We start from the raw sequence: 26,519 nt of genomic DNA on the forward strand, positions 1-26,519 counted from the left end.
ATATATATATATAATCAACAAGACATTTTTCTCTCATAGGCCCTAATGACTTCTCTTCTCATGTATCTTTCCTCTTTGAAAAGGCTGTTTCTAGAAAGGGTGTGTGCGCTGATACCTGCATTAGCCTGTTTTGTTGGAGGATTAATTATAATAAAAAGCCCTAAAGGTAAAGGATGTGATGCCATGAGATTTCTTATTTTCAAGTGTTGTTAACACTCAGGTTTCCTTGACGATTCAGAAACTTCTTACACTTGCAAATCAGAAACTCACATTTCCACTTAGACACTACAGGAGCATAATGTAGCAGAAGTTCAAAGCTTTATTTATAGAGATATGTGGGGGGATAAGTGCCAGTGCCTTGAATGTTTGTCTCAAGACTTGTCTCTCATTGATAAGAGTCTTGCTTTTTTCATAGGAAAAGCTTGAACTTAGATTTATTTTTATGTTTGCCAAAAGTTGATTTTTTTTCCCCACAAAATCTGTACTTAAATGCAGTAAATTTGAAGAACTTCACAAACCTTTTTCACACATTTAAAAATTAACAGAAAACATTGATCTAAGAAATATTTATTGTTCTTCATTAACAAATTATGTAGTTGTCCTTTGATTTAATGGAAGAGCAATTTAACACAGTGTTATAACTTTAGAGTTGACATTAATGCCCAAAGGCATTTGTGTTCAAGTTGATTATGGTATTAATGCTATTATTTTATTTGAATGGTCAAATATCATATTATTTAGGGGAAGATAAAGAGCAAAAAATGTGGAGAAAGGCTACTGATTGGGGTATCACATGCCAGTAGGATGTTGCTGATTGGTTCATGATCACTCTAGTAAAGTATCTTAATTGGAAGCATCTGCTTCCAAAACAATATCAAATGATGTAGGAGTTTTTGGTAAAAGGCACATACCAAAAAGGACTTCTCCAAATAACAACATCAAAACAAAACAAAACAAAAACCCCAACTCCTAGACAGCTTTTTGAGGGAGTAGCTGGAACTGTGGAAGAAACAAAGGCGGCATGCGGAATGGCTGATGCCGTGGAAGGTACCTGGAGACCATGAAGGCAGCATGGCATAGCCTCAAAGAAACAAGGAACTGAGCCTGGTGATGCAAAGTGCATTAAAGGAGCTGATTGTTTTACTGTAATTTGAGGAAATGGATGGACATCAAGAAATATTTTCTAGAAAAATTCCAAGGTATCAGGAAGAAAGCACAGCTATGCATCTTAAGCATACACATATGTTGTTTGAAAATGGGCGTCTAAGTGTTTTATTCTGAAAAAGAAACATGCCTTTAAACTAGCTCCTGATACATGTGATTTATTACATATAAAAAGTCTTAAACTAAGCCTCTGATAAGTTTTATTTATTTCACACATCACAATTTACCAACAGAAAAAATTGTCCCTTTATCCCTCTCTCTTGATCAGAAAGTATGTTGATGTTCACTCATTTGTTCCTCCCTTTATTCTCTCAGTTCTGTTAAAAATACATAGGGTCTTTTTATGTTAAGTGTTGGCAAGTAAAATGGGTATAGATCCTTGTTTCCTGGAGTTTTCAGTTTAATGGGGGATGTTGCTTATTTAACAAATATCAATGAAAGTAATATACACTCACAAGTCATGATAAGGACCCCTATACTGTAAGGGGAAATATGATGGAGTCCCTCAGAGGGCTATCAGAGGAAGAACTATCCGGTGGAGACCTGAAGAACTGAATTACTGAGTTATTGACTCAGAAGATGGGAGGTGATGACTGAGGCTGGATTAGAAGTAAAAACTAAGGAAAGCAGTTCTTCCAGTAGAAAGAGAATCACCATCAGAGAAGCACTGAAATGTTAAAATGAAATTGCTTGACGCTTGGAGACTTTGAAAAACAATATAAGGATTATAGAATTCATTATTAATCAATTACTGTTCTGATTTTGAGACCACAGTAATTTTCCCTTGAGCATACTCTCAGTCTGAGCAGGGGTCTTGTAACCTAGCCTAATTTTAAAGAGAGGAATTGTGATAATCGCTTGAGTGGAAATGCTAGTCTTTCCTGCAGGCACCAAATTTGTCATATGATCCTGGTTTTCTGTTGTGTCATTGGCTGTGGTTATATAGTGGGCAAACTGTGGTTGTAAGGGGCAGATACTGGTGATTGGCAGTCTTGTTTTGGGGGCCAGAGCTCTGTTTTTTGCAGATGTTGCTGTGTATGCAGAATTCCTTATGGTTATAAAGGATTTCACAAACTAGGAAGGTACTTATAGTTTTTAATAAGCTGTCCACCTTTTCTTTAGATAATTGAATGTTATGAAATATGAGACTTAACAAACAAAAAGTCTAGTTGCTTAGATCATTTGTAAATGTTTATTATTAATATTTAATATTGCAACTATTATTTATTTTAGTATGTATGTGTTTTGCCTGCATGTATGTAAGTGTCCCACATGTGTGCATGCCTGAAGAGACCAGAAGAGGGCATTGGATCCCCTGGAAATGGAGTTAAATATGGTTATTAGCAGCCATATGGGTGCTGGGAACCGAACCCAGGCCCACTGTAAGAACAGCCAGTGCTCTTAACTGCTGAGCCATCTCTGTTCCTGCATACATTGTATTTTTAATTTGGAGTTTCATAACTGAAGCTGGGCATTTTTTTCAAAAACAGGATAACAAAGAAAATAAAATCTTTTTTGAGTGTATCTCAGTGGTAACCAAACATTGCTGACTGTGGAATCTTTCTTTGCTATGCTCACTATCTTTGCAAAGTAATTTTCCTTAGTTCACAATTTGAAGAAGCACTGAGCTCTAGTATATACTTGGATGGAAAAGAACTCTGAAAATATTAATGTAACAAAAACTGAGGTTATTTTTCAATGGATTTGAAATATTCCTTTACTCTCCTCTTTTTTGGCATATCATGTTGAATTTAATTTTGATACATTTAAAAATTATTTTTCTTTAAAAATATCAGTTACCCCCAAACTAAAATAAAACAACAACAACAACAAACAAAATAAAGCAGCTTGGTGGCACAAGCCTTTAATCCCAGTACTCAGGAGAAAGAGGCGGGAGGATCTCTGTGAGATGAAGTATAGCTGTCTTCATAGTGCATTCCAGGCTAGCTGGGGCCTCAAGGAGACCCTGTCTCAAATAAATAAATAAACAAACAAACAAATAAATAAATAAAAACACACAAAACAACAATAAAATAATGACTTGAGCAATCATGTGATTTTAGGGACTCAACAAAGTGCTATCATTTGCAGTCTCAGAACTCTCTGGAGTGTAGGGTGATACCATTCATTTTTTTCTGTAAATCTGAAATAAATTTTCCTTTTCCTGGTTATAATTATCTTTTATATTTCAATGACTTCTAAAGCCTTGTAAGGTGAAGACAGTTAACCCATGCCTAAAGAGAGAGAAAAGGTCAGTGGGATAGATTTCTCTCTCTAAATATCTTTATTAAGAAGGTTGAGTAAGAATAATTCCTGATGCATCTATCTCCTTTCTCCACTGGCTTTTACAGGAATGCAGGTTGGTCAGGAGCAGGTGCTATAGCTTACATGCTGTGGTGGGTGAGTGCCTGTGGGGCATGTGCCAGGACATAGACACAGGTGTACAACACATCTGCTATCCTCACATAGATCCACACAGCAATGCAACAGACTCGAATTTAGAGAACTAAATAGATGTTGCAAATACTTTTTACTATAGTTTATTTTCTGTTGCAGATTGAAGTGGTCTAAATTGTCTTCAGCAACTTTTATTTACTGAGAAATGTGAGGTAGCATTTTTGAGTGAACCAAATAATGCTTCTATGTATATTAATGACAGAAAGACTAAGTAGATGAACAATATCACTTTAGAAATACTGCATTTACAGGAACTGATCCCAAGAATTCACAAATGGCAGTATATGAGATAAAAAAAGACCTTCTGTGCAGCAAAGGAAACAGTCACCAGAATTAGAGGACTACCTACAAAATGGCAGAAGAATCATTGCCCGCTACACCTCAGAAAGACTAATATCCAGGACATATAGAGAGCTGCAAAAAAAATCGCACTCCAAAACACCATCCAACCAGTAAATTGGCTTATAAACTCGCAGACAGTTTGTTCACGAAAGAAATACAAATGGCCAATAAGCACTTGCAAAAAATGTTTCACATCCTAAGCTATCAGAGAAATGCAAATCAAAATTGTTTCAAGATTTTTTTTTCTCACTCCAATCAGAATGGCTAACACCAAGAAAACAAATAAAAGAAATACTAGTAAGAATATGGGGAGAGAGGGGTCCCTATCCATGGTTGGTGGATGGGTAAATGTGTATAGCTATTATTGATATTATTATAGAGTGTTTAAAAACAGCTGCAAATGGGACAACCATATGATTTAGCTATATCACTCCTGCATATGGACCTGAAGGATTCTAATTCAGCATACTGAGTAGACTCTCGAACACCCATGTGTATTGGTGCACTTTTCACAATAATAATAATGGAACCAGCCTAGATGTGCACAAACAGATGAATAGATAAGCAGATGCAGAATGAATGCTCAATGGGATTTCATGCACCCAAATAGAAAAATGAAATAATGACATTTGCAGGAAAATGGATGGAACTAAAAATCATATCTTAAGTGAAATAAGCCAGATGCAGAAAGACAAATGTTGCATGTTTTCTTTTATATGTGGAGCCTGCATTTAAGAATTTGTGTGTGTGTGTGTGTGTGTGTGTGTGTGTGTGTGTGTGTGTGTGTGTGTGATGAAACTAGAAAGGGGATCATGGAGGTAAGGAAGAGATCTTAAGGTAGGTGATGGAATACTCATGAAAAGAAAATGGAAAGAGGCAGTAGATAATAGAAGGAAGGGAAGGAGCCACAGATGCAGTCAGCATGGGGAAGGACAGTGAGGGAAGAGAATGAATGACAACCAAGGATGACTATGACACATATTTTTAAAAGTTGCGATAATGAGTATTAATAAACAAATTTCATGAAAGGACACATTTCCTTTTCATATAATATGGGAAAGTGGTAGAGCTTAGTCACCCCTATAACACTAATGATAATTTGGGGTACAGAGTCAGAAGAGATATGAACAGCACAGAGGCACTGAATATTTAAATGTACAGAAAATAAGATGGACTAAAACCAGCAGCACAAATTCATTTTATGAAAGATTGTCTTTGATAAGGGTATCACAGGTAAGTCAATTGAAAAGAATAACATATTCAAGTCAGGTGTGGTGGTACATGCTTATAAATATGCTAGCTCTGAGGCCGGATGGCCAGTTGTTCAAGGCCAGTCTTGATTGCTGAATAGTGTGTTCCAGGCCAGCTTGTGCTGCAGGAGACCTTGGATTTTTGAATGTCAACAAGGTCATCACTAAGATTACTTGAAAGAAAATGAACATAAATGTATAACCAAGTACAATTCAGTACTTTGTAAAAAGATATATAAATGTTAATAAATCAAATCTCTACTGTGTTGAGAATTGGGAGCCTAATTATCTTGCCTTTAGTTTCTTTAGAATACAAATTAGAATGGTGAATTAAACAATTTGGATTTGGATGGCCCAATCATAATGGCAAGTGTGGCTGCCATTTTCTTCTTTTGAATTTTGAGTGTCTGGTCAAGTATCCTAGGCTGGCGCTGAACTGGATCCTACACCTCAGGCTCCTGATTCTATGGGTCATTTAATTCACTGTATTTGGGTATTTCTTTATGTGTGGGCTTGAAAATAAATACATGAAGTAATAGAGTGAATATGAAATGCTAATAAATCATGCTTCAGTCTGTCTTCTGAGAGAGTATTCTTCATCTTGTTCTGGTTACTCAGTGATGGACGTGATGGAGGTTTTGACCAGTGGAAACTGGAAAGTGAAAATGTGCACATTTCTCCAAGGTTCTCTCTGCTCCTAGTAAGCAGCAACTACTTTTAACATTTCGTGAGTGAAGTGTTTTCAAGACGCCCCTGTCATTTTTTCCACTTAAAATTACTAGTCAACATCTATATTTTCCTAAGAAAGGTTGAATTTTGACTGTGCTACATTCTGTGGAAAACTTAGATGAATTTTCCACAATAACTCCCTAAATTAACTCTGATCTTTGAGTGAAAACATTCTTACATAATGAAATGTTTTGAGATAAACTGAATCTCCTGTTAATCCTCAAAAGCGTAAACATTTTTATATTTATTTTTATACTACACTGAGCCTATGAAATATATATTGCTGTTTGAGGTAAATTCTTTGTGTGCAGGGAGGTGTATGAACGTGTATGTGTGCATGTGTGCTTGTGTATGGGTTCATGTCCTTGCATGTTGAGGTCAGAGTTCAGCATTGGGTGTTTTCCTTCATTGCTCTCCATCTTATATTTTGAGATAAGGTGAACCTAAAGATCAACAACTCAGTAGATTGGGGGAGACTAGCTGACCAGCAAGCTCCAGGGCTGCTCCTAGCTTGCCTTCCCAGCACTGTGGTTATAAGCCTGCACAGACTTGCCTGGTGTTTTATGTGGCTGCTGGGGATCTGAACTCAGGCTCTCATGCTTGTATGGCAAACACTTTAACAACTTAGCCATCTCCCCAGGCCCATTTTTTTTTTTTTCATGTAGATGTTTACACATTTGTCTTTTAAGTTTAAGTCTGAGTCACTAATATTTAAAACATTCTTCATGTACCAGATTAAATGCCTATGCTTTGCAAAAATGAATTCCAAGGCTCAACCTAGAGCAGAAAATAATTACTAGATCTTTTCTAAATATGTACACTAGGGAAGGTCGCCGATGATCTTATAGTTGGTTATGATACAGAACAAATTTATGTGTCTCATGAGCCCAAGCCGAGGTTTACACCCCTGTTCCTTCCAGGACTGGTATTTGCACAGGCATCAGGTAGCCTGTGCTGGCCCTGAAATGGAACGACAGCCATGCATTTCTGCAGCCTTCTGTTTCATTGCCTCTCAACAGAAACATGAATTTATGAATTTCCATCTTCGGCTGATTGTGTGAATGTCGGACTATTGAAAGTTTCCCAAATCTGAAGTGGAGTGATATTTGTTTGCCCACGAAGTTAATGAGAGAGAGAAACCTTCGCACTTTCCTACTACGTATGTTTTGTCTGTGACTGCTCCTCTTCCCTAAATATCTGGCACTTTCACAATACAGAAACAATTCTCTTGTTTAGTTCAGTCATTTTACTTACTCATCCAATTTTAATTCACCAAACTTCTACTTCATTATCTATTTAAATCCTCAGTGCTTTTCCATCTTACTAATTTCAAAGGGTTCACTGGAAAAAAAATAGGTTTTTCTTTAACTTTTGATTACAACATGTAAGAGGAGAATACCAATTCATACCAGTTGCTAAGTGCTATTTAAAACAAGAATAACAGAGCTGGTGAGATTGCTCAGTGGTTAAGAGCACTGGGAGATCTTGCAGAGGACTCAGGTTCAGACCCAGCATCTACATGGCAGATGATAACTGTCCATAGATCCAGTTCCAGGGGATGTAACGCCCTCTTCTGGCCTCCAGGGCCATTGTGCGCATGTGGTGAACCTACATATATGTAGGCAAATCACACATATACATAAAATTTTAAAAATCAAAAAAAATTTTTAAATAAGAGCAACAACCAAAAGAAAAGCATGAAGCACAGAGCTGTCCTTCCATGGTAACATGATGTCAAATTTGATTTCCAAAGCAGAGTTTGCAAATATTTTTGAATATTTTGTGGAAGGTACACGCATTCATTTAGTAAATTATGTGCATTTCGTATACCAGAAGAATCACTGAAATGGGATGGAGAAACTGTAGCTTATTAGTTACATATGGGAGATATTTGATGTTGCATTGCACATATGTATGATTCCTGGACTTAAAGTACAGTAAATAATAATATTTCTGTGAATGAAAACTTTTTGGAGATCATTTTGCTCTGTGGCCCAGACTGGTCCTGATCAATGATCCTTCTGTTTCATCTTCCAAGTTTTGGGATTTCAATCATGCACCATGCCTGGCTTAATACAGTGTTTTAAATTATATTTTATACATTTAAAATGTTTATATTTGTTAAAAATACATGTTTCTTCTTAAAAAGTTCTTATTTCTCCACCATTGGAAATAGGCAGCTTACTAATGAGTACAAAGTAATGTTCATTTGGTAAGTGCATGGATTTTCATAAAGACCAGCTTAGCCTAAGGTCTAATAATAACATACCACAATTTTGAGCCATGGAATATGAGAATTCATTTCAACTAATATTAGGCATGACACTAATTCAGTATTAAATGCTAAGCACATTACCAATTGCAGTACAATGCACTATTACTTTCCAAGTCTCTGCAGTAAGTTTTTCATCATTAATGTTTTTTCTTTTCCATGCAGAACCCATCATTTGAAGTAACATGACTTCAAAAAAGATAAATTATTAGGGTTGTTGCTTGTATCCACTAAATTGTTGATTCTTTCTGACCAAATATCCCTCTCCAAATGCAATCGTAAGACTAATCTAATTTTGAGTGAATAAAATAGTAAGTGCTCCAATCACTGTGCCTAATTCACAGGAAACCAGTGTAATATTTGTTTCTTCCAAAGCAATAAACTAAAGAGAGTTCCTTGTCTAATTTACCAATTTACAGTCCAAAAAATTCTGTTGTGTTATTATGCGTTGAGATAAGATGATTGCTTTTCTGAAACATCTTCATATATACAAATGTATAAATGGGTTTGTAATGTGACTAAAATTGTGGATATTATGATTTACATTTTTTTCTGGGTTTTACTTTATTATCAGTAACTTTGGGATCAAATTTTTAAAATGTTTATTAGAGTGGTTCAGTAGTCCTGAGTTAAATAGGTTGATCAACTATCCTTGTTTGGTCATAACTGAGAATTACTTAGGACTCTTAGTTATAAAACTGGGACAATTCTGATCAATTTTATATTACAAGGAGGTCAATCTGAGGCAAATGGTTATGAGTTGGTTGCCTTAAACCAAGGTGAAATGGTGCTGGAGTTAAGCTAGGTTTGGGGAGAAAAGAACTTTAAAATATCATAATCTTGCCCTTTAAGGATTTCCCAAATTTCTCCTCAGTCAAGGTAGTTCATGTTAGTGACATTCTTTTTTCTTTTGATCCAGAACAAAAGACAACAGTCACACTTAGAAGTCCTATCTACCACAGTGAGGGGCAGGATCATTTGAGTCCCACATAAAATAATATGACTTTGAATGCAGACATTTCCATCCATTATATGGTGATTCTGTACCTTTGACTTCTCAGACATTGTTAATAAAATAATATAAATAATAATGTAGCCAACTTATGGGTTATCTTAGTAACCTCCTGTAAGGCATGGCTTCTGTCTCTAAAATGGCTCAGCTACACTTTCATCTATTTTCCCTGCTTATGATGTATGCACACAAATGGTAGAAACACATTTCAAGTTCAATCTTCTTTCAGGAAATGCAGCATCAGTGGAGTGGACAAGTGTATAATAAAATTGTCACGGTTCTTCTGAGATTAATTATGCTGTGAGTGAAAGATTCTAACATACTTTATTTTTAAAAATAACCAGTATTGTAATAAAACTACTTCATTGAGTATTTCATTAAGTGATTCAGAGACTGAAGTAAGGAAGGCATGGTAATATTTATCCTTAATTATGAGGCCTGGCTGCAAATTTGGAGCACATTGAGTTTGATGTACCAGGGTGGTCTGGCTACCAGTGAAACTTTGCTCTTACTAAGGATATGAGCAAGGGAGACTGCTGAAAGCAGCTTGTGAACTGACTATGGAATCCTAGGGTATGAGCTCAGTTCTTTCAACAGTGCATTATTCTAAACGTTATCATTTGGTGTCAAAGTCTCTTCTGAGCTAGGCATTCAATGCCATTCAACTCCATTCCATTCCAGATCTGTGGTAAGCACATCCTAATGAGGAAAAAAGTAAATTTGACTTTGAAATTCTACATTAATTCAATGAAGTAAGTTTACTGTGAATGGATCTGGAGAGATGGTTCAGCAGTTAGAAGTGTGTACTGCTTTTCCAGATCTGCATTTGGTTCCCATCTTGGGTTCCCAGCACCCATGTCAGGCAGCTCACAACCACCTGTAACACCAGCTCCAGGGGGCTCTGACAACCTCCTCTGGCTTTGGAGCCTGCACACACACACACACACACACACACACACACACACGTACACACTAAAAGAAATAAATCTTTTACAAAAGTTCACTGTGGAGGCTGAATAAAAACAGTTTGTCAGTTCAGAGGCAATTTCAGGACTTTGATTTTTCATATAATATTTATTTCTAGCATCAGCCAAATACCATGCAAAATATACTCAAACATGTAAGGGTTGCTCATAGAGATGGGAACTTTGTCTCTTACACTCTAAACAGACAATCAGAAAAATGGTTGAAAAAAACATATTTAAAACATTTATCTTGGAGTCAGTGAGTAGCTCAGTGGGTAAAAGGTACTTGCTGTGAAGTTGGATGATCTTAGTTAAGTCCACAGGATCCACACAGCAAAAGGAGAGAAATGAATTCTGCAAGTTATCCTTTGACTTCCAGGGATGCCCATGGTATAAGTATAAATGAATAAATGAATGTACAAAGGGTATTTATTTTGACTTTATGAATTGAAAAGAAAAGCCATGAATTCTTAATTTTGTATAAAAGTATAAAACTTTTAGGAGAAATTCATATAATAGATATTTTTCATAATATAGACTAGCATGACAACATATTTGGAACCTTTCAAAGTGTAAGCCTTTTTTTTTTTTTTTTTTTTTTTTTTTTTTTTAAAAAAAAAAAAAAAAAAAAAAGAGGACGATAAATCTTTCACTGTGATATATCAAAATAACCACAGTTAGTGAATGAAATATATCTAAGTATTGTGGGGTTTTTGGTCTTTTTGAGACAGGGTCTCCCTGTAGCCCCAGCTGGCCTGGAACTCACTGTATAGACCAGGATGGCCTTGAACTCACAGAGATCTGCCTGCCTCTACCTTCCAAGTGCTGGGATTAAAGGTGTGCACCACCACACCTGGCTCAAAGTGTAATTCATTTGTAATGGTCATGTCTTTTCAACCATTCACTTTCTTTGAGTTCGTTTTAATGGATTTTTGATTTTCAAAGTCAGATTTATCATGGAGAAAATTTTGAATTTTGAGAAATTTATTTAAAATGAAGATGTGACATGTTTGCATGTTATAGTTTGTGTATAGTTTCTCTCACTGAAGTAAAGTATCTATTTTAGTATTTAAAAAAAACTCACTTTGATAAAAATCCTGAATACTTATGGTTGAAGTTTTGCTTTTAAAAATAATTTTTTGGGTGGTGGGGAACAATTTGCTTACCCCTTTCTCTCACCCTTCTAAACATGCTTTCTAAAAGTGAGGCAATGTTGTCTCTACTTTGTTCAGCTGGCGCTACTAAGCAAACTCACTTAAGCCTCAAGTGAGTCTCATGAATTGAAAATTAAAATCCTAATTAGCAGTTGTCCAAATAGGTCTCTGACATTGCTTCTGATACATTCTTAGATATAAACTCCTGGCTTTGAGGACTCCAATGATAGATGGATAAGAAAAAGACCATTTAGTGTTAAATATTTTCCCAGGGAAGTAAAGAATTCCCACAGGTTAAGTAAAATTTGGCTCTTTGCCTAGGAGATGGAACTTGTCCCCAAAGGAAGCTGTTCTAGGATGTAGTCAGTTATACAAAAGCCATAGTACTTCTGCATGGATCACTGATAATTAAAAAAAACAGTAAATCAGAACTTTTATTTACTGCTGCGAATTGAAAACATTTCAGGACTTGTACATTTTTTATAGTAAGTACATTCTAAAATAAATGCACTTCCCTAACTTTTCTTGTTGCAAGCAGACAAATTAAGTCATCTGTACTAGGAGAGTTAGATCACAGTCCTTGTGGGAAATATTTAGGATTGCAAATTCTTCGTCATTTGCCCCTGTATTTTTGAAGGAGCATATTTTTAAAACCTTGCTTCTGGGCCAGTGGCAAGCTGGCCGATTCTTTCCTTAGCAAATATAAAAAGCTGTGTATTTAAGAGGAAAAGTGAGTTACTTTTTTTTGAGACAAATTTATGTCCCCGGTTGGGAATTCAGTGAAGAGTTGTGTATTGCAATTTATTTTCAATGTATTTTTACCTGCTTTGTTTTTGTGTTAAAGGGTGGACAGGTAGAACATTGAGAATTGTAATACTGAGGGTGAGAATTGTAATACTGAGTGTGGAAGGAGAGTAATCAAAAGGCTCCTCATAAAAAAGCTGCAAAATTGGACAAATTGGTGAAGGTTTAGTTAACCTTAGTCATTTATATAAGAATTAGGCAAATATTTTGGAAGAAGCAAGGCCCCAGAGAACCATTCCTCAGCTGATCCCTTCTCAAGTGGGAGGGACAAAACAGCATCGCAAATGCCTTCTGGGGCCCAAATTCATTTGGGATTTTGGCCTTTGCGCTAAGAAAAAGTCATTGATCTGAGTTCCGCAGGAGCAGAAAAGGGGGAGAAGCAGAGTGGGAAGGCCTGGGTAGGGGGTGAAATCAGATCCCCGCCCCAAACCTTCCTCAAATGCACCTGGACACCCAGGGAATCCCTCCAAAGCACTTTAGCTCTCACCTCCACAGAGGCAAGTTTCTTTGCAAGCCTTAGACACCTGTGTGAGGCGCTCCCCACAGGGAAGGTGGCATGGAAGAAGCCCGAGCTCAGCACACCGCCCAGGAGCATTCCTCGGTGATGCTGTGGTCAAAACACCTCCAGAAGTCAGAGCTGTGAGGATGCACAGTCTGCTCTGTCTTCCCATGTCACCAGGATCCTAGCCCCACATCCTCAAGGCGGCTTTGCTGGGGAGCCCGCTGATGCCTTTTCAATTCTCTCCGGTCCTCTCACTCCCACCTCTCCACCTCCAAAGTAGCGCTCCAGCCTCGCTCCGCCTGCGCACCCCCAGCTTTATCAGGCTCCCCACACACATCTCGTGCTTCCTGAGGCGCCCGGCGCTGGTGACCCTGGCCGACCATCCGCTGCCTCCAGCCCAGTCCCCTCCTCCCGCCGCGGGTCACTGCGCCTGTGGCTCTGCTCCCCGCGCCGCGGCGCACACCGCGTTTCAGGTTAATCCCGGGTTGGACCTGTTTTGCTCATCCCTAAACCCAGAGAAGTGGAATCTGCACACTGAAACTCTCCGGGGCTGAAGCGGCGGACTGGGCATGCTCAGAAGCCAGGGTTGGCTTTGGTCTCAAGTAGGAGGAAGCTTTTGCACTCGCGAGGCAGCGGCGACTTTAGCGAAAGTTGATCCGAGAGGGGAGGAAGCCCCGAGACGAGGAGCAGCGGCCCGAAGGAGCCCCGGCAGCCCGGAGGAGCATGGGCACCCTGCGGGATTTACAGTACGCGCTCCAGGAGAAGATCGAGGAGCTGAGGCAGCGGGATGCTCTCATCGATGAGCTGGAGCTGGAGTTGGATCAGAAGGACGAACTGATCCAGAAGCTGCAGAACGAGCTGGACAAGTACCGCTCGGTGATCCGACCGGCCACACAGCAGGCGCAGAAGCAGAGCGCCAGCACCTTGCAGGGAGAACCGCGCACCAAGCGGCAGGCGATCTCCGCGGAGCCCACTGCCTTCGACATCCAGGACCTCAGCCATGTGACCCTGCCCTTCTACCCCAAGAGCCCACAGTAAGCAGGGTTTCGCCGGGTCCATGTGGCGCCCTGGCGGTGGGGAGCTGCGGGTCTCTGTATTGTCTGTCGGCCCCCGCCCCTCCCGCTTGCTGTGTCTGTGCTCATCCTCAGAAATGTCTCATTTTCACGGTACTTCTTGAGGGGCTGTGCACGTTTCTCAGAGCCAGACTCCCTGCACATCCGTTGCCTTCGTGTCTTTGTCAGATGTCAAGGTATTTTCTAAACATCTACATATACATCCACATATGCCACCTACTGTACATAGTTTGGACGCACCTCAGGTGTGTGTCTGCTGGTGTGAGTGACGGTTGAAGGGAGGAATCAAAACCCCAGTCTCTCCCCAAAGCCCCAGCCAACCTGGCCAGCCGGAAAATCCTAAATGCAGGCTCATCACACAGAAATGAAATGCGTTGATATCACCCTGACTTTTCCTGCTCTGTGGCTCTCCTGGATTTTTCTACATGCCGGCGCTTCACGCTGGTACCTTTCAACCTGATGTTCTGTCACCATCAAAGTGCAAAAAAACAAGTCAATATGCATATAAAAGGGAAGAATTTTTTATTTCCTGTGTTGGATGACATTTATAGTCCATAAATGGAAGCCTAGTCTGTTGATTTTTTCTACAAAAATGTTTTTATAACATCTGAGGGAGACTATTGCTTCTTTTCCTAAAGGAATTTTCATATGATCAGTAATGAACAGCTCCATCTCCTGAGGGAAGGGGGTTTGCATCTTCTCAGAGTCAGTGCAGATAAGCACAGGTTATGTCCAGTGCGGTCTATCCTGTGCCTTACTCCTGGCCATCTGGAGTACCACTCTGCTGCTGTTCTAGCATATTAGAAAACAGGGTAGTTTTGATGTCAGTAGCTTCATAACTTGGTTGGGAACACTGAATGAAACTTGTTACACAACACTCAACTCAGAGTCTGTGGAGAGTGAGCAGCAGAGACAGGAGGCTCACAGGACCAGAGCACCCATCTGAGTGGCATTTTAATTAATAGATTATGACATAATTGATAAAGCAAAGGATTTTGCTATTCTGCTCTTAACTACATCACATAGACTGGATGACACATGTTACATAATAACAGAAGGTCTTTGGGAACTCTTTACTTCGTAAACACAGTGAGTTAATAGGAGAGTGAAGCTTGGCTATCTCCACTTATATTTACTGGATGGGAAGGGGTACGAGAGTATGCGCTGCACATACTTCTGACAACATATGGGTTGAACCTGTGCATGTTGGTTCCCCTGAAACACTGGCTAAAGTAGCTGCAGGCTAAAGTAGCTGAAGAAGGAGTTTGAGTTCTGTGGAGTGGGAGAGATGACAAGGATTAGTGTCCCTGAGATTCTAGCCATACCAAGTTGCCCTAATAGACCAACAGACTTCAACTAGTCTTAGAAACCTGAGAGATCTGAACACCCCAGAACTTTCTGTAGTAAATTAATTTGTAGTCCCTGGCATGCTTGCCTGTTTTAGCTAATGAGGTACACAGCCATCTCTCCTGGGCCAAGTTTTGCTTGATGAAAAAATAACTCAAAGACAGCTCTTTGCCTTTTAAGTTCTAATTTTAGTATTTTCAGGACTTTGGAGTAACCAAGAAGAAACTGCTTTTATAAAAACGACCATATTAATAGGTTTTATAATGTAGCATGATCAGTTCAGCTGATAACTCCAGTTCAAGGTGCTCTTTCCGGTCTAAAGGAATCCGGGCAGCAGGGAATGGACTGTACAGTGTGGTACATTTACACAACCCTTAGTGTTTTACATAGAGTACTTGTGCTTTTTTAAGTCTATGGTGGAAAATGAAATTAGAATGGCAAATAATTTATGCATCCTCTTACAACAAACATTCTATCTGTTGAGCAGTGTTTTGCATCCTGTGTCTTATTTAATAACTTGTATTTTAAAGGACTCAATTGCTAAGGTATTGCCATGGTGTTTTTTTGTTTTATTTTTTTTTTGTTTTTTTTTTAGTGCTGAAAGATTATATTGAAGAAAATGATAAAATGTCTTCCAAGCTTAAATAATTTTGGAAAAACATCTGTTCTTTTTTCACACCTACATAAAGGAAACCGGAACAAAATTGCCTTGAGTGGTGGCATGTACCTTTTTAGAGGAAATAGTATATTGTATGCAAAATGATTATTCTCCCATGCCATTTGAATGGCTGCATGACACAGTTCCACATAGAATTAAGAAAATTTAAATCTAAAAACTCTTTGCATTCCAGCGTATTTCATTTGAATCTTTTTATCATTCAGACTTACTGGCAACAAGTGTTTATATCCTTAATCTTTAATAACGTTTACATTTGGTTACTTATCCACAGAGTACACAGATAACTGTAAAGTTCAGGTTAAAGTGAATCCATCTAAGTAGACTGAAATTGATTTCAGCTCCACATTCCTGTTAGTTTTTGGTTGTTCCAGCAATAGAGGCAGCTACCTGATCTGATGAAATTCTGTTCAGTTATCCAATGAGTTGAAAATACCCATCTAGTGTTTGCTTCCTGAGATTGCCTTTTAAAAATTATAGTATTTTAAAACTTCTATATATTTAGTGACCACTGATCATTTTAAAAAACATTTTTTAATTGAGAGTTTTTTCCTGTAAAGTGAGAGTTGGAAGAAAAGCTCTGATAGATTCTGCCACAGAGACAGAGCACTTCTGGATGGGGAAGGGTTGTTGTTGGTCTTTTTCATGATCTGTATAGATGTAGCCTTGAAACCCTTGTTCGCTTATGAATATGAAGGGAAGAACTGATGTAGCAAATTGGAATCTATATCCTATTGCTGCCGATCAACTACCTGTTAATGGAGAACAGAGATTCTATGTTCTAAAATATATTGACAAACGATACCCTAAAAATGAAACAAACAGATGAGCTCAGTCATACAGTCTATGAGACCAGGTAGCCTGCTGGTTCACATGCGCTTCTAAAGCAATTTTATTTCATAACATTTCATTCCTAAAATCACAATCTAGACTACATCAGAATATTGTCTCTAGTATTTTGATCGAAACTCTGCCAATTGTCTGTATTCTCAAATCTTTGGCGTTTAGCTATCACCAGCTTATGTGCCATTTTGGTTGGACTACGTAGACTTGAGTTCCTATCAAAACTTGTTAGTGTCTGTGTGTTTTTGTAAAGTTGTTTCTTTTTACCCCTGAGGTAGGTTAACTTCAGAGAATGATGACATGTTCTGTTTTGTTCTGTTCTGTTTCACTTTGTGATTATAAAGTAATTTGAAAGAACTGGGGATAAAAAAGAATTTTATTTTCTTATTTTAAGGAGGAATTAATTTTTTAAACGATGCTGTGTGACCTTCTAAATCTCGATATTATCATATCTCAAGAGAAATAGCGTCTTCTTAAATGCTGTGCAGTTCTGTAGGAAGTCATGAAAATTAAGGTGTTCTAGTATAATTATAGATGGACTAATATTAAAGTGTAGGTTTTCCAAAGGTACTAAATTTCAAATGATCCCTGTAGGCCCATTCAATACTTGGGTAAGATATATGTTCTGTAGAAAATATCATAAGGCACAGAAATCCTGCCATTAAAGTTGACAGGGCACTTATAATACAACACAAGTAAATGTTTTAGAAATTGAGTGAGGTGAAATTCAGATCAGGTAACGAAGAAGGTCGGATTCCATGGGTCTCATTTCATTTTACGTTATCAGAAAGTCTTGTGGAAGCTCAAGATTTTTTACTGTGCCATTTGAGGTCTACTGTGATTTAAGTGCTTCATAATGAGAAAGAAGGAGTGGGGGAGTGGGAAATAGAGACATACAGCCCAAGCCAACAGCAGAGATACAGGGAATGATGGTAACTCATGGCTGTACTTGAGTACCATGCAGAGAACTGAGCAAAAGCAGCTTAAAGTCAGTGAGAGAGGGGAGGAATCTATTTCTATGATTTTATAAAGTAGATAAGAAGGCACTTCTGCTTGTTTTTTAGAATAACTAAGTATTGAGTGAGTGAGTGAGTGTGTGTGTGTAGGGTATTTTGCACCAAGGGCTATTTGTTAGTAGTAAATCTCTGAAAGTCACAACGTGGTTGCACGCTTCTATTCCTCCCAGCATAATCTCCTGAGTCATAACTGTACTAGCAAGGTATGAGTTTTTAATTTAAGCAAGAAGGAGATGATAACTGTAATAATTCAACTGTAAACCTAAAAATTTACAGCCAAATCTGAAAGAGATGCATCCTACCTCAGGAAAACGTTATTGAATATGTCAATTGTGTTGTAATGATATGCTTCTTCTAAGTATGTTGTTATTAAATAAATCATTTTTAAAAATTAAAAAAAATATATTTAGAGAAACCAAGATCCACTCTTGAAACCAAGTACTTTTATCAATTCACTTTAGGGTGTTCCCATTCAAAATAATGTAGTAATGGGGTTAAAGAGATGGCTCAGTGGTTAAGAGTACTGACTGCTCTTTCAGAAGACGTGGGCTCAGTTACCAGCACCCATGTTGCAGCTAATAACCATCTGTAAGTCCAGTTCCAGTTCCACATTAGCCTACATGCAGGCAAGGCATTGATACACATTAAATAAATAAATAAATAAATAATAATTAAAAAGAAAATCATCTGGGCTGGAGATATAGTTCAGCGGTTAAGAACACTGGTTGTTCTTGAAGAAGACCCGGTTTCAATTCCCAACACCCACATGGCAGCTAACAACTCTCTGTAACTCCAGTCCCAGGGGATCCAACAGTCTCTTCTGATCTCTGCGGACACTGCACAACACGGGTGCACTTAACCTATGTGCAGACAATACACTCATACACATAAAATAAAAAATAAATAATATTTTTTTAAAAAAGGAAATAATCTAGCTATGTGTCACAGGCCAGTTCTGCAGACTCCTCGCATACCTGGGCAAATGGACATAGATGAGAATGCAACCTGATGTTTTTTAAAAAATTCATCTTCCCAGGTGCTTTGGAGGAGTTAAATTCTGACCTAAGGTTATTGTAATAGTTTCCCATTTAAGTTTGATCCTCAATTTGACATTGCAGCCTATGCAGTAAGCAGAAGCTGTGAGAAGCGTTCATAAAAATATATGGGATCAGGTTGCTCAGTTTCCCATCAGGGTGTTTGGAAGCGTGGTCAAGTTGGGTGCCCCTAAAATGAGACTCATAATGAAAATACTGACAAGCCTTAAATAGAGTAGCTCTAGGGACTGCCTGAGAATATAAATGGCCAGTTTCCCTGCTCTAGTGGGGCACATTTCCAAGCTTCCACTACTTGTCATTTCACCAGAGCTGGATTTGGATTCCTGTAAGGAAAAGGGTAGAATAAGACATGGGATGTTTCCATTGTTGCTGTTTGCAGGTTATAAGGCATATGGGCACTTTCTTTTCCCTCTGTCTGCTTAGCAATGGAGGGTCTCCATGGTATCCTAGCAACCATATTCGAACGCCAGGCTGCTCTTTCTGCTATCTCTACCATAGGTGCAGCTGCCCATCCCAAGGAACCAGCCTGCTGCTGGCGTTCCAGACCCTCTGACTTGAACCTTCCTAGCTCCAAGAACACAAGACAATGTGACAAATAATCACATGCTGAAAGCAGCATTTACCAGCCCGCTCAACAGCTCATTATGCAATCACATCTGTGGCATTTTGAATCCTAATCTGAATTGTTTCACTGCTGTTCTTTGCCACCCCTCCCTGACAACCCCTCTCTACTTCCTCACACCCAGCCTTCTGACACCACTTCTAGTCCCTCTCCACATCTCCTGTAGTAATGACTGTGTTCCTTGCCATCTCTTAAATTTTTTTTTTTGAGAAATTAACTCTGTGCAGCATGTTTGAACTCTCTAAATATAATTTCCTTGGTAAGAGCAGAGGAATGTTCTCCTTCCAAAACTGCCATGTAAATATAAACAATAGCACAAAAGCCTGCAGCTACGCAAAGCAGATGCTTAGTACAAGGTGGGACTCACAGTAGTACTCGCTCATGAGTGTCTTGCTTCTGAATGGATTTTTGTAATCATAGTTATTAATATGAACAAAGCGGGAGAGTAGAGTGGGAAGAAGATTGTCTGAGGGGTGTGGGGCAGGAGAGGAGTATTGTTAAGGCTATGTTAGATTTATAAGGAAGTTTGAAGATAGCAATGAGTTTTATGGGCATATAAATATGCCATAATACTGAAACAGAAACTGCAAGTAAAGTGGTCTTTGTGCACAAAACCAGACATAGGGCCATATTGGTGGAAAATCACACAGAGTTTCTCTTTAGACCAACGTTTATGTCGAATGCTTTGCATTTTTCCCTTTGAAGCATCCCTTACTGTAACATCAGCAAGGGTGTGGTGGTCTTTCTGTAGGCACAAGGCAGAGGAAATGGCAGCAAGTCATTATATACTTGTTCTGAAATAGTAGGTCAACAATGGTACCATCAGCAGCAGCATCTTCATCATGATGGCTTATTTTCATTGAGCACTTGCTCTGGACCAGATATATCACTCCTCTGATTAACCTGTACTGTGTCCTTTTATCGTGTGTGTGGTGTGTGTGTGTGGTGTATGAGTATATGTGCACATTGTATGAGGTTGTGCTCACCAGCATGGGAGCGTGTGGAGGCCATAGGTTAAAATGAAGATGACTTCCTCAATTGCTCATCATCATCATCATCATCATCATCGATAGACTTTCTCACTGAACATGTAGCTCACTGTTTTGACTAGACTGGCAAGCTAACAAGCCCCTGGATTGATTTATCTGTCTCTGCTCCCTAGCACTGAAGTTGTAAGCTCAATGCCATGTCTGGATTTAAAGTGGGTGCTGGGATTCAAACTTATGTTCTCACACTTGTTCAGCAAGCACTTTACCCAATGAGCCAACTTCTTATCCCCTGCCTTGTGTTTTGTTAACAGGTCTGTGAGGAATATTTTAAATTGTTATCCCCATTTCACAGCCTGAGGAATCGAATACCTAGGCTCTCAGAAGTTAAGCAGCATGTTAGTGGAAGGCTGAGCAAGAATTTCTACTGCCATAGCCTTTCTCCTTAACCACTAGGGTTTCCTACTGCCCCAAAGTCTGGGAAGATTAGGCAACTCCAGGAAAACCTAAGAGTAGCATATGGACTGTTCTGAGGGAAGTATCTGTTCACCCATAATTAAAGAGGAAGCAGAAGAACCTAAGGAGAAGTAGAAGAAATTAGATAGAACTCTTTACCAAACATGATTGCACATTAGAATCATTTGGGGAACTTTAAAAAACCCATTGCCTAAGTTTTACCACAAATGAATTAAATCAGAATTTTGTGAATGTTTTCTAAGCTAATCCCAATGTTTTGCAAAATGTGAGAGCCACTCTGATGACAGGACATTGTGTGTGTGTGTATGTGTGTGTTAGCAAATAAAGTACCAGAATCAATTTACCATTGTAAGAGTTGAATGCCTTTAACAGGCTTGCGAAAGCAGGAGTGGATTTTATTTTTTAATTGTAAGTATATAATGTCATCTTGTTTATAGTAAGTATGTGCTATTCAAAATAGCCCATTGCTTCTCAACCCTGCCTACTTATTACAACTGCTGAGGGAGACTGCCAGCATATCTTTGCTGGATGCCAGCTCTAAGGCTGATTCCGTTGCTTTGGTACTGGGCTTAGGGAATAGGTGTATTATTTTAGCTCCAGAGACAAGTCTTATCTTTATCCGGAGTTGAGAAACTCTTCATTAGCCTGTTTGAGTTTGTGTGTAGGTTACTTGACTTCCCATTCTTTGAGAGAGGAATCTGCTTGTTGTGGAACCAGGCAACTCCAGCTGTCTGATGCCTATAGCATCTGGACATGCCCCTTTCTCTCTGATTTCTGGGGTTGTCTGCTATAGCTCAGGCCACACAAAAGCATCAGTAACTGTTCAATGGGTAAGCATGTTTTCTCTTTCCTGCGTGCCACAAGTCCTGGCCAGTGATCAAATATACATTCGGATCAGCCATCATCCTAAGTTTGCTTTCCACTTTTGCTGGGGGCAGCTGCCTCACTAGCTGAAGAGATTGCTTCCTTGAATCCCAGCTGATGCTAGGAAATGTGAAATTGATGAAGGTGAAAGAAAGATGAGCCCCTCTTGGAAGAGCAGCAAAGGGCTTGTAGCTTTTCTCTGTCTGGTATGCGATGCCTCGGCAGCCAGCTAGCTTTTTTTTCTCCTACAGATATTTTATCCTTTTAAGGCAAACAGCTTGAGCTCTGGCTGAGAAGTACTTTCCAAGGAGGTTTCAACGAAAGCAGAGCAAACACATCAACCCCGCAAACCCCTTTCTACACAGTTTGGTTTGAAGGAACAGATCTGGGCACCAATGGCAGATGAGGTCTGAGGTACGCCTGCAGGGAGTGGTCTTGAGAGAGATATGAGTCCCTAGCCCTATTGCTCTGACCTCACAGCTGTCCCTGTGGCCAGCTCCGTGTTTCCTTCTTGCTCTCTTTTCTCAATTAAAAGTCCTAAGATGTAAGTAGTGGTCTCTGATAGGATCATAGTAATTCAATTGTTATCTTCTAGGTGAGGACCAGCCAATGTAGCACTTCACAGAAGCAGTGCTAACATAATTGCAAATGTTTTTTGGTAAAATTCATCTTAGGATCAGAGTCAACAGGGAAGGAACTTGCTTGTCTCTCTGCCTTTTGTAAATATGAAGATGTATTCAATGGACAGACAGCATGTTACAGCAGAATTGATGGAATAAAGCTACCCAGAGGATTAGGAACATTAATTATACAGGAAAGTTAATCATAAGGAAAGTAAACACTTTCGTTATGAATCCTTCTTTTGGTTATTGCACCTAAATGGGAAGGATGAGAGGAATTAACAGCAGAAAGAAGCACAGCCAGAAGCATGTGTTCACTTGCTATGGTTTAGCAGTTAGAAGCAGAGTGGAGCACATGAACCGGCCTTTGGGACCCTAGAAACACACCTGTCTTTGAGTTCTTTTTTGTTTCTAAGACAGGGAAAGATAAAAAGCAGTAGAGAAGAGCTACTAATGGCCATTCCATGCCAACATATACTGCTTTCATCTGCATCAAAAATAAAGCAATTTTAATTACCTTTGCCTTTCTAAAATCATAATTTCAAATTAAACATAATTACATTTGTTGTAAGACAGTTGTAGTTGCATTTACTTCTCTGTAAAGGTGGAGTTTCTTACACCCAGTCAAAGCATAAGTAAATATTTTACATGATTTTTCCCCTGTGATTTCAGTGTTTTCAAAACAGATGTTCTAATTTTTGATGTTATAATGTTGTTTCTATTTCTCCCCTGCAGTCAATGCCTGCTCTTTAGAAATAGCCTTCTACTTCTTCCTTGTTCATGAGTGAACCATAATATCTGTCATTCAATTTAATATGATTAATTTTATTTAATATCAGTGATAGCTAAGAAAAACAACTTTTGCATTTTGTGAATCAGGTGTATTATGGCAATATCAAAGTTTCACCAGATCTAGAGCAGGGAATAAAGAGACCTTGTGAAGGTAGCTGGGTATGCCTTGCATCATCCTAACTGGCCAGTTTTAGCAATAAAAATGGTTTGGACTGTGCTTCGAAGTCTGGACTAGGGAAAGGATAAAGGATGCTCATGACAAGAGGGAAAAATGGGCATTCCTAGTTTTTCCCCTTTGGAGCAATTGTTAGAGATGGATAGAAGAGTGGAATAGTCATATTCTACCATGCCTGCAGGTGGCTGGTATACATGCCAACAGGAAGCACAACTACATACTGCCATCTGCCCAATAAACACTTTGCCCAGACTATTAGTGACTGAGTAGCACTTTATTGTATTAAGGTAAGTAAAAAAAGATGGCCTGGATTAAATTTGTGCTGTTCTAGCAGAATGTGTTAAGTGTTTGGGAGCGACAGGTACTGTTTTGCTAAGCCTGCGATGGTAACTCATTCTGCCAGTGGGAAGACAAAAACAAGAAAATATGGGAGTTAGCACATGAGACTTCATGTGAATCATGGCCTTCATAATAGGGTAGATAATTGCTACCCTCTTATTTTGGAACTGTCTAATGATACCACTGCTTCAAAAAGTACGTTCAAAAACACTTAAAGAATTTTTTTTTGGCTGGCAGATACATTCATTGCAGTTTGTCTTTGTTTGAGCAAATATATTTTCTTAGTTGAACCTTTTCAGTTTTGAAGCACTGAAGTTTTTCTCCCAGAGCATATTGTTTGATGTGAAGTGAATGAATTGTTCAAAGTTGCTGCCATTCACTTAATACCTGGCTTTGTAAAGGTGCTGAACACCATCAAACATGTGGATGAGCTGTGTTTCTTGTTACAGACCTGAAAAGCTTCAGAAATATTGTGAAAGAAATTATGATATGACTTTAAAAATATCTGCAGCCTTGATCAGGAAGTAGTAATTTTTCCTTTCTTCAAAACAGTACTGCAGATATTTTTTGTTCTTCATCAAAGGGAAATATGACATAAAAACACAATTTCTTTTGACTCTGTCTTTTACGTGTTTTAGCATAACTTTGTAGGGAGAACTCTATTCTTTTGATGAATAAAAAAGCAACAAGAAGAACTGAGCAGTTATGTGTTCAGGTAACACCAGATGGCATACAGTTAATGGGGAGAACTTTGGGATGGTCTTCATGGGGAAGAATGGAAAATACCTAGAACAGTCTGCTCACCATAAATGAACCATCTTTGGTTAACTTCTTGCCACCTTTCCACAGACTTCCTGGCGGCACCATCCTCGCCTTTGTTAGATGGCTTAGGCATTAGCATATTTTATTTCTCATCATTTTGACTTTGGTGAGAAATGCTTAGCTTAAAGTATTTTCTTTTTGATAGCTAAGTACTAAAGCAGGTAGTCTATGCTCTTTAAAAATAATAATAGTTAAGTAAGAAACTTCCAGAAAGGGAGAAATCAGACACTTAAAGCATTAAATATGTGTATTTGACTAATTATTTACATGCTTGTGAACAATTATAAGACATAATTGTAGACAATACTGATTTTTGAGAAATATTGTATTATTTTCACCAAAAGTTATATTGTGTCTATGTTTTAGTTACTTTGTATTGCTGTGATAAAAACACTGACCAGAACCATCTTGGGGAGGAAAGGGTTTATTTGGTTTACAGCTCACAGTCCATTATCAAGGGAGCCCAAGGCAGGAACGCAGGGCAGGAACCTGGAGCACAGACCATGGAGATATGCTGCTTACTGGCTTACTCCTCTGACCTATGCTCAGCTTGCTTTTTTTCTTTTGTTGTTTTTTGTTTATGGTTTTTTTATTCTTAAAGTATTTTCTGTTGAATTTTTGTGCATTTCACACAATACATCTTAATCATATTTAGAGCCCCCTCTACCATCCATACCATCTTATAGCCCCCGCCACCAGATTTCATGCATTCTGTCATGTATGTTAAGGCCTAATGAGTCAAGCTTTTGTACCCAGATGTCTCTTGTACAAGCTTATCCAGTGTAGTCTAGTAAGCCAAACTAGAGGTCACTCCCTTGAAGATCAACTTTCTCTCACCCTGTAGTAATCAGTTGCCAATAGTTGGGGTCTGCCACCCATTTCCCCAGATATGTGATGGGTTTTTGTCAGACTGAGTTGACTTGTGCATGCTGCAAGTTCATATGAACAAGTTCCCAGAGGCCTGGAAGAGTCTGTTTCCTTATGTTCATGCAGCAACCCTGGCTCTTATCTTTGTGTCCGCTCTTTGGCAATGGTCCTGAGCCATGAGCGGGTGAGGTTTATTATAGGAGTCCCATCCAGGGAAAACACTCTGCTCACCCTGCTTTCTCACTCAACATAAGACCACTGGCCAGGGGGTTGCACCACCCACAGTGGCCTGGGTCCTCCCATATTATTACTCGACAATCAAGAAAATGCCCCACAGCTATGGCCACGGGCCAGTCCAATGGAGGCAATTCCTCAACTGAGATTCTTTCTACCCAGGTGTGTCAAGTTGACAACTGAAGCTATCCAGCACAATCCATAATATAAGTATTTAAAGCAACTCAGGTAAACATTCTGTACCTTAAGAAATCAGAAGGACCAGTGTTGATCTACTTTGGGACAACAGCCATATGAGGAGTGCAGAGAGCTGAATAAAACTGAACCAACATGTTACTAAGACATCCATTCTAAAGTCTAAAATAAATGCAGTATTCATCCCTGAGGAGGTGACCCTTTGGAAGGGATCTCTCCTGTGGCTCCTCTTATCTTTGGGTGCCATCCCTGAGGTTCTGTGTCATACAGTCTTCTATCACAGCAGGTATTAGAGCAGTGCTCCACCTTCTGTGCTCCTAAGGGTTACTGTCAGTGCAATGGATGGAAAATGACTCAAGGATATATTTATTTGTCATGGCGAGAGTGGGATTCTTTGCTAGATGGACTTAGAGGTTATTAACTAACATCTAGGTGAACTCTTGCTAGTGAGTTTTTAAATCACTGATGACAGGTTTTTCACTCTGCTCCTTGACTCCCACTCTAAACTCCCAAACTCACATAGTTTAGCCCACTCTATCATTGTGAAGGGAAACAACATAATTTTTAAAACTACTCTTGTTTAAACTTTTCTCCTTGTTTCTTTTACTTCTGAAGCAACCTGTGCTTCTCCCTGTTGAATAAAATTCACTGTAAAGAAACAGCCCCTTAATTTTCCAGGGGTTCATTTCATATTTTGCCTCTATATTTATCATCTTTAATTGACCATTAGAAAGTTTATTAAAAACCTTCACAATTATATACATTTATAATAAATGTTTTGTGGCTTAGTTTTCAGTTGGTTATTTTTTGATCATTTGCCGAAATTTTATTAAAGAACTAAAGAAGAGTAGCACTAGAGTAGATT

At 38.8% G+C, this 26,519-nt stretch overlaps 1 protein-coding gene across 2 annotated transcripts in view; it reads left to right on the forward strand.

Moving 5' to 3' along the window:
- The window catches only part of Prkg1 (protein kinase cGMP-dependent 1), a 1,315,555-nt gene that overhangs the window by 69,794 nt on the left and 1,219,242 nt on the right, over positions 1-26,519 (forward strand). The window contains exon 1 of one of the 2 annotated variants that reach the window (XM_008831093.3): positions 13,011-13,685. The exons of the other annotated variant lie outside the window; for it this stretch is intronic. Within the exon in view, the coding sequence (XP_008829315.1) occupies positions 13,375-13,685 (311 nt within the window). The 5' untranslated portion in view covers positions 13,011-13,374. Of the gene's footprint in view, positions 1-13,010; positions 13,686-26,519 lie in introns of those variants that run through there. 2 annotated transcript variants of the gene reach the window in all.

The sequence above is a fragment of the Nannospalax galili genome, unplaced genomic scaffold (assembly GCF_000622305.1).
Source record: "Nannospalax galili isolate Female #2095 unplaced genomic scaffold, S.galili_v1.0 scaffold175, whole genome shotgun sequence".
Taxonomy (NCBI): domain Eukaryota; kingdom Metazoa; phylum Chordata; class Mammalia; order Rodentia; family Spalacidae; genus Nannospalax; species Nannospalax galili.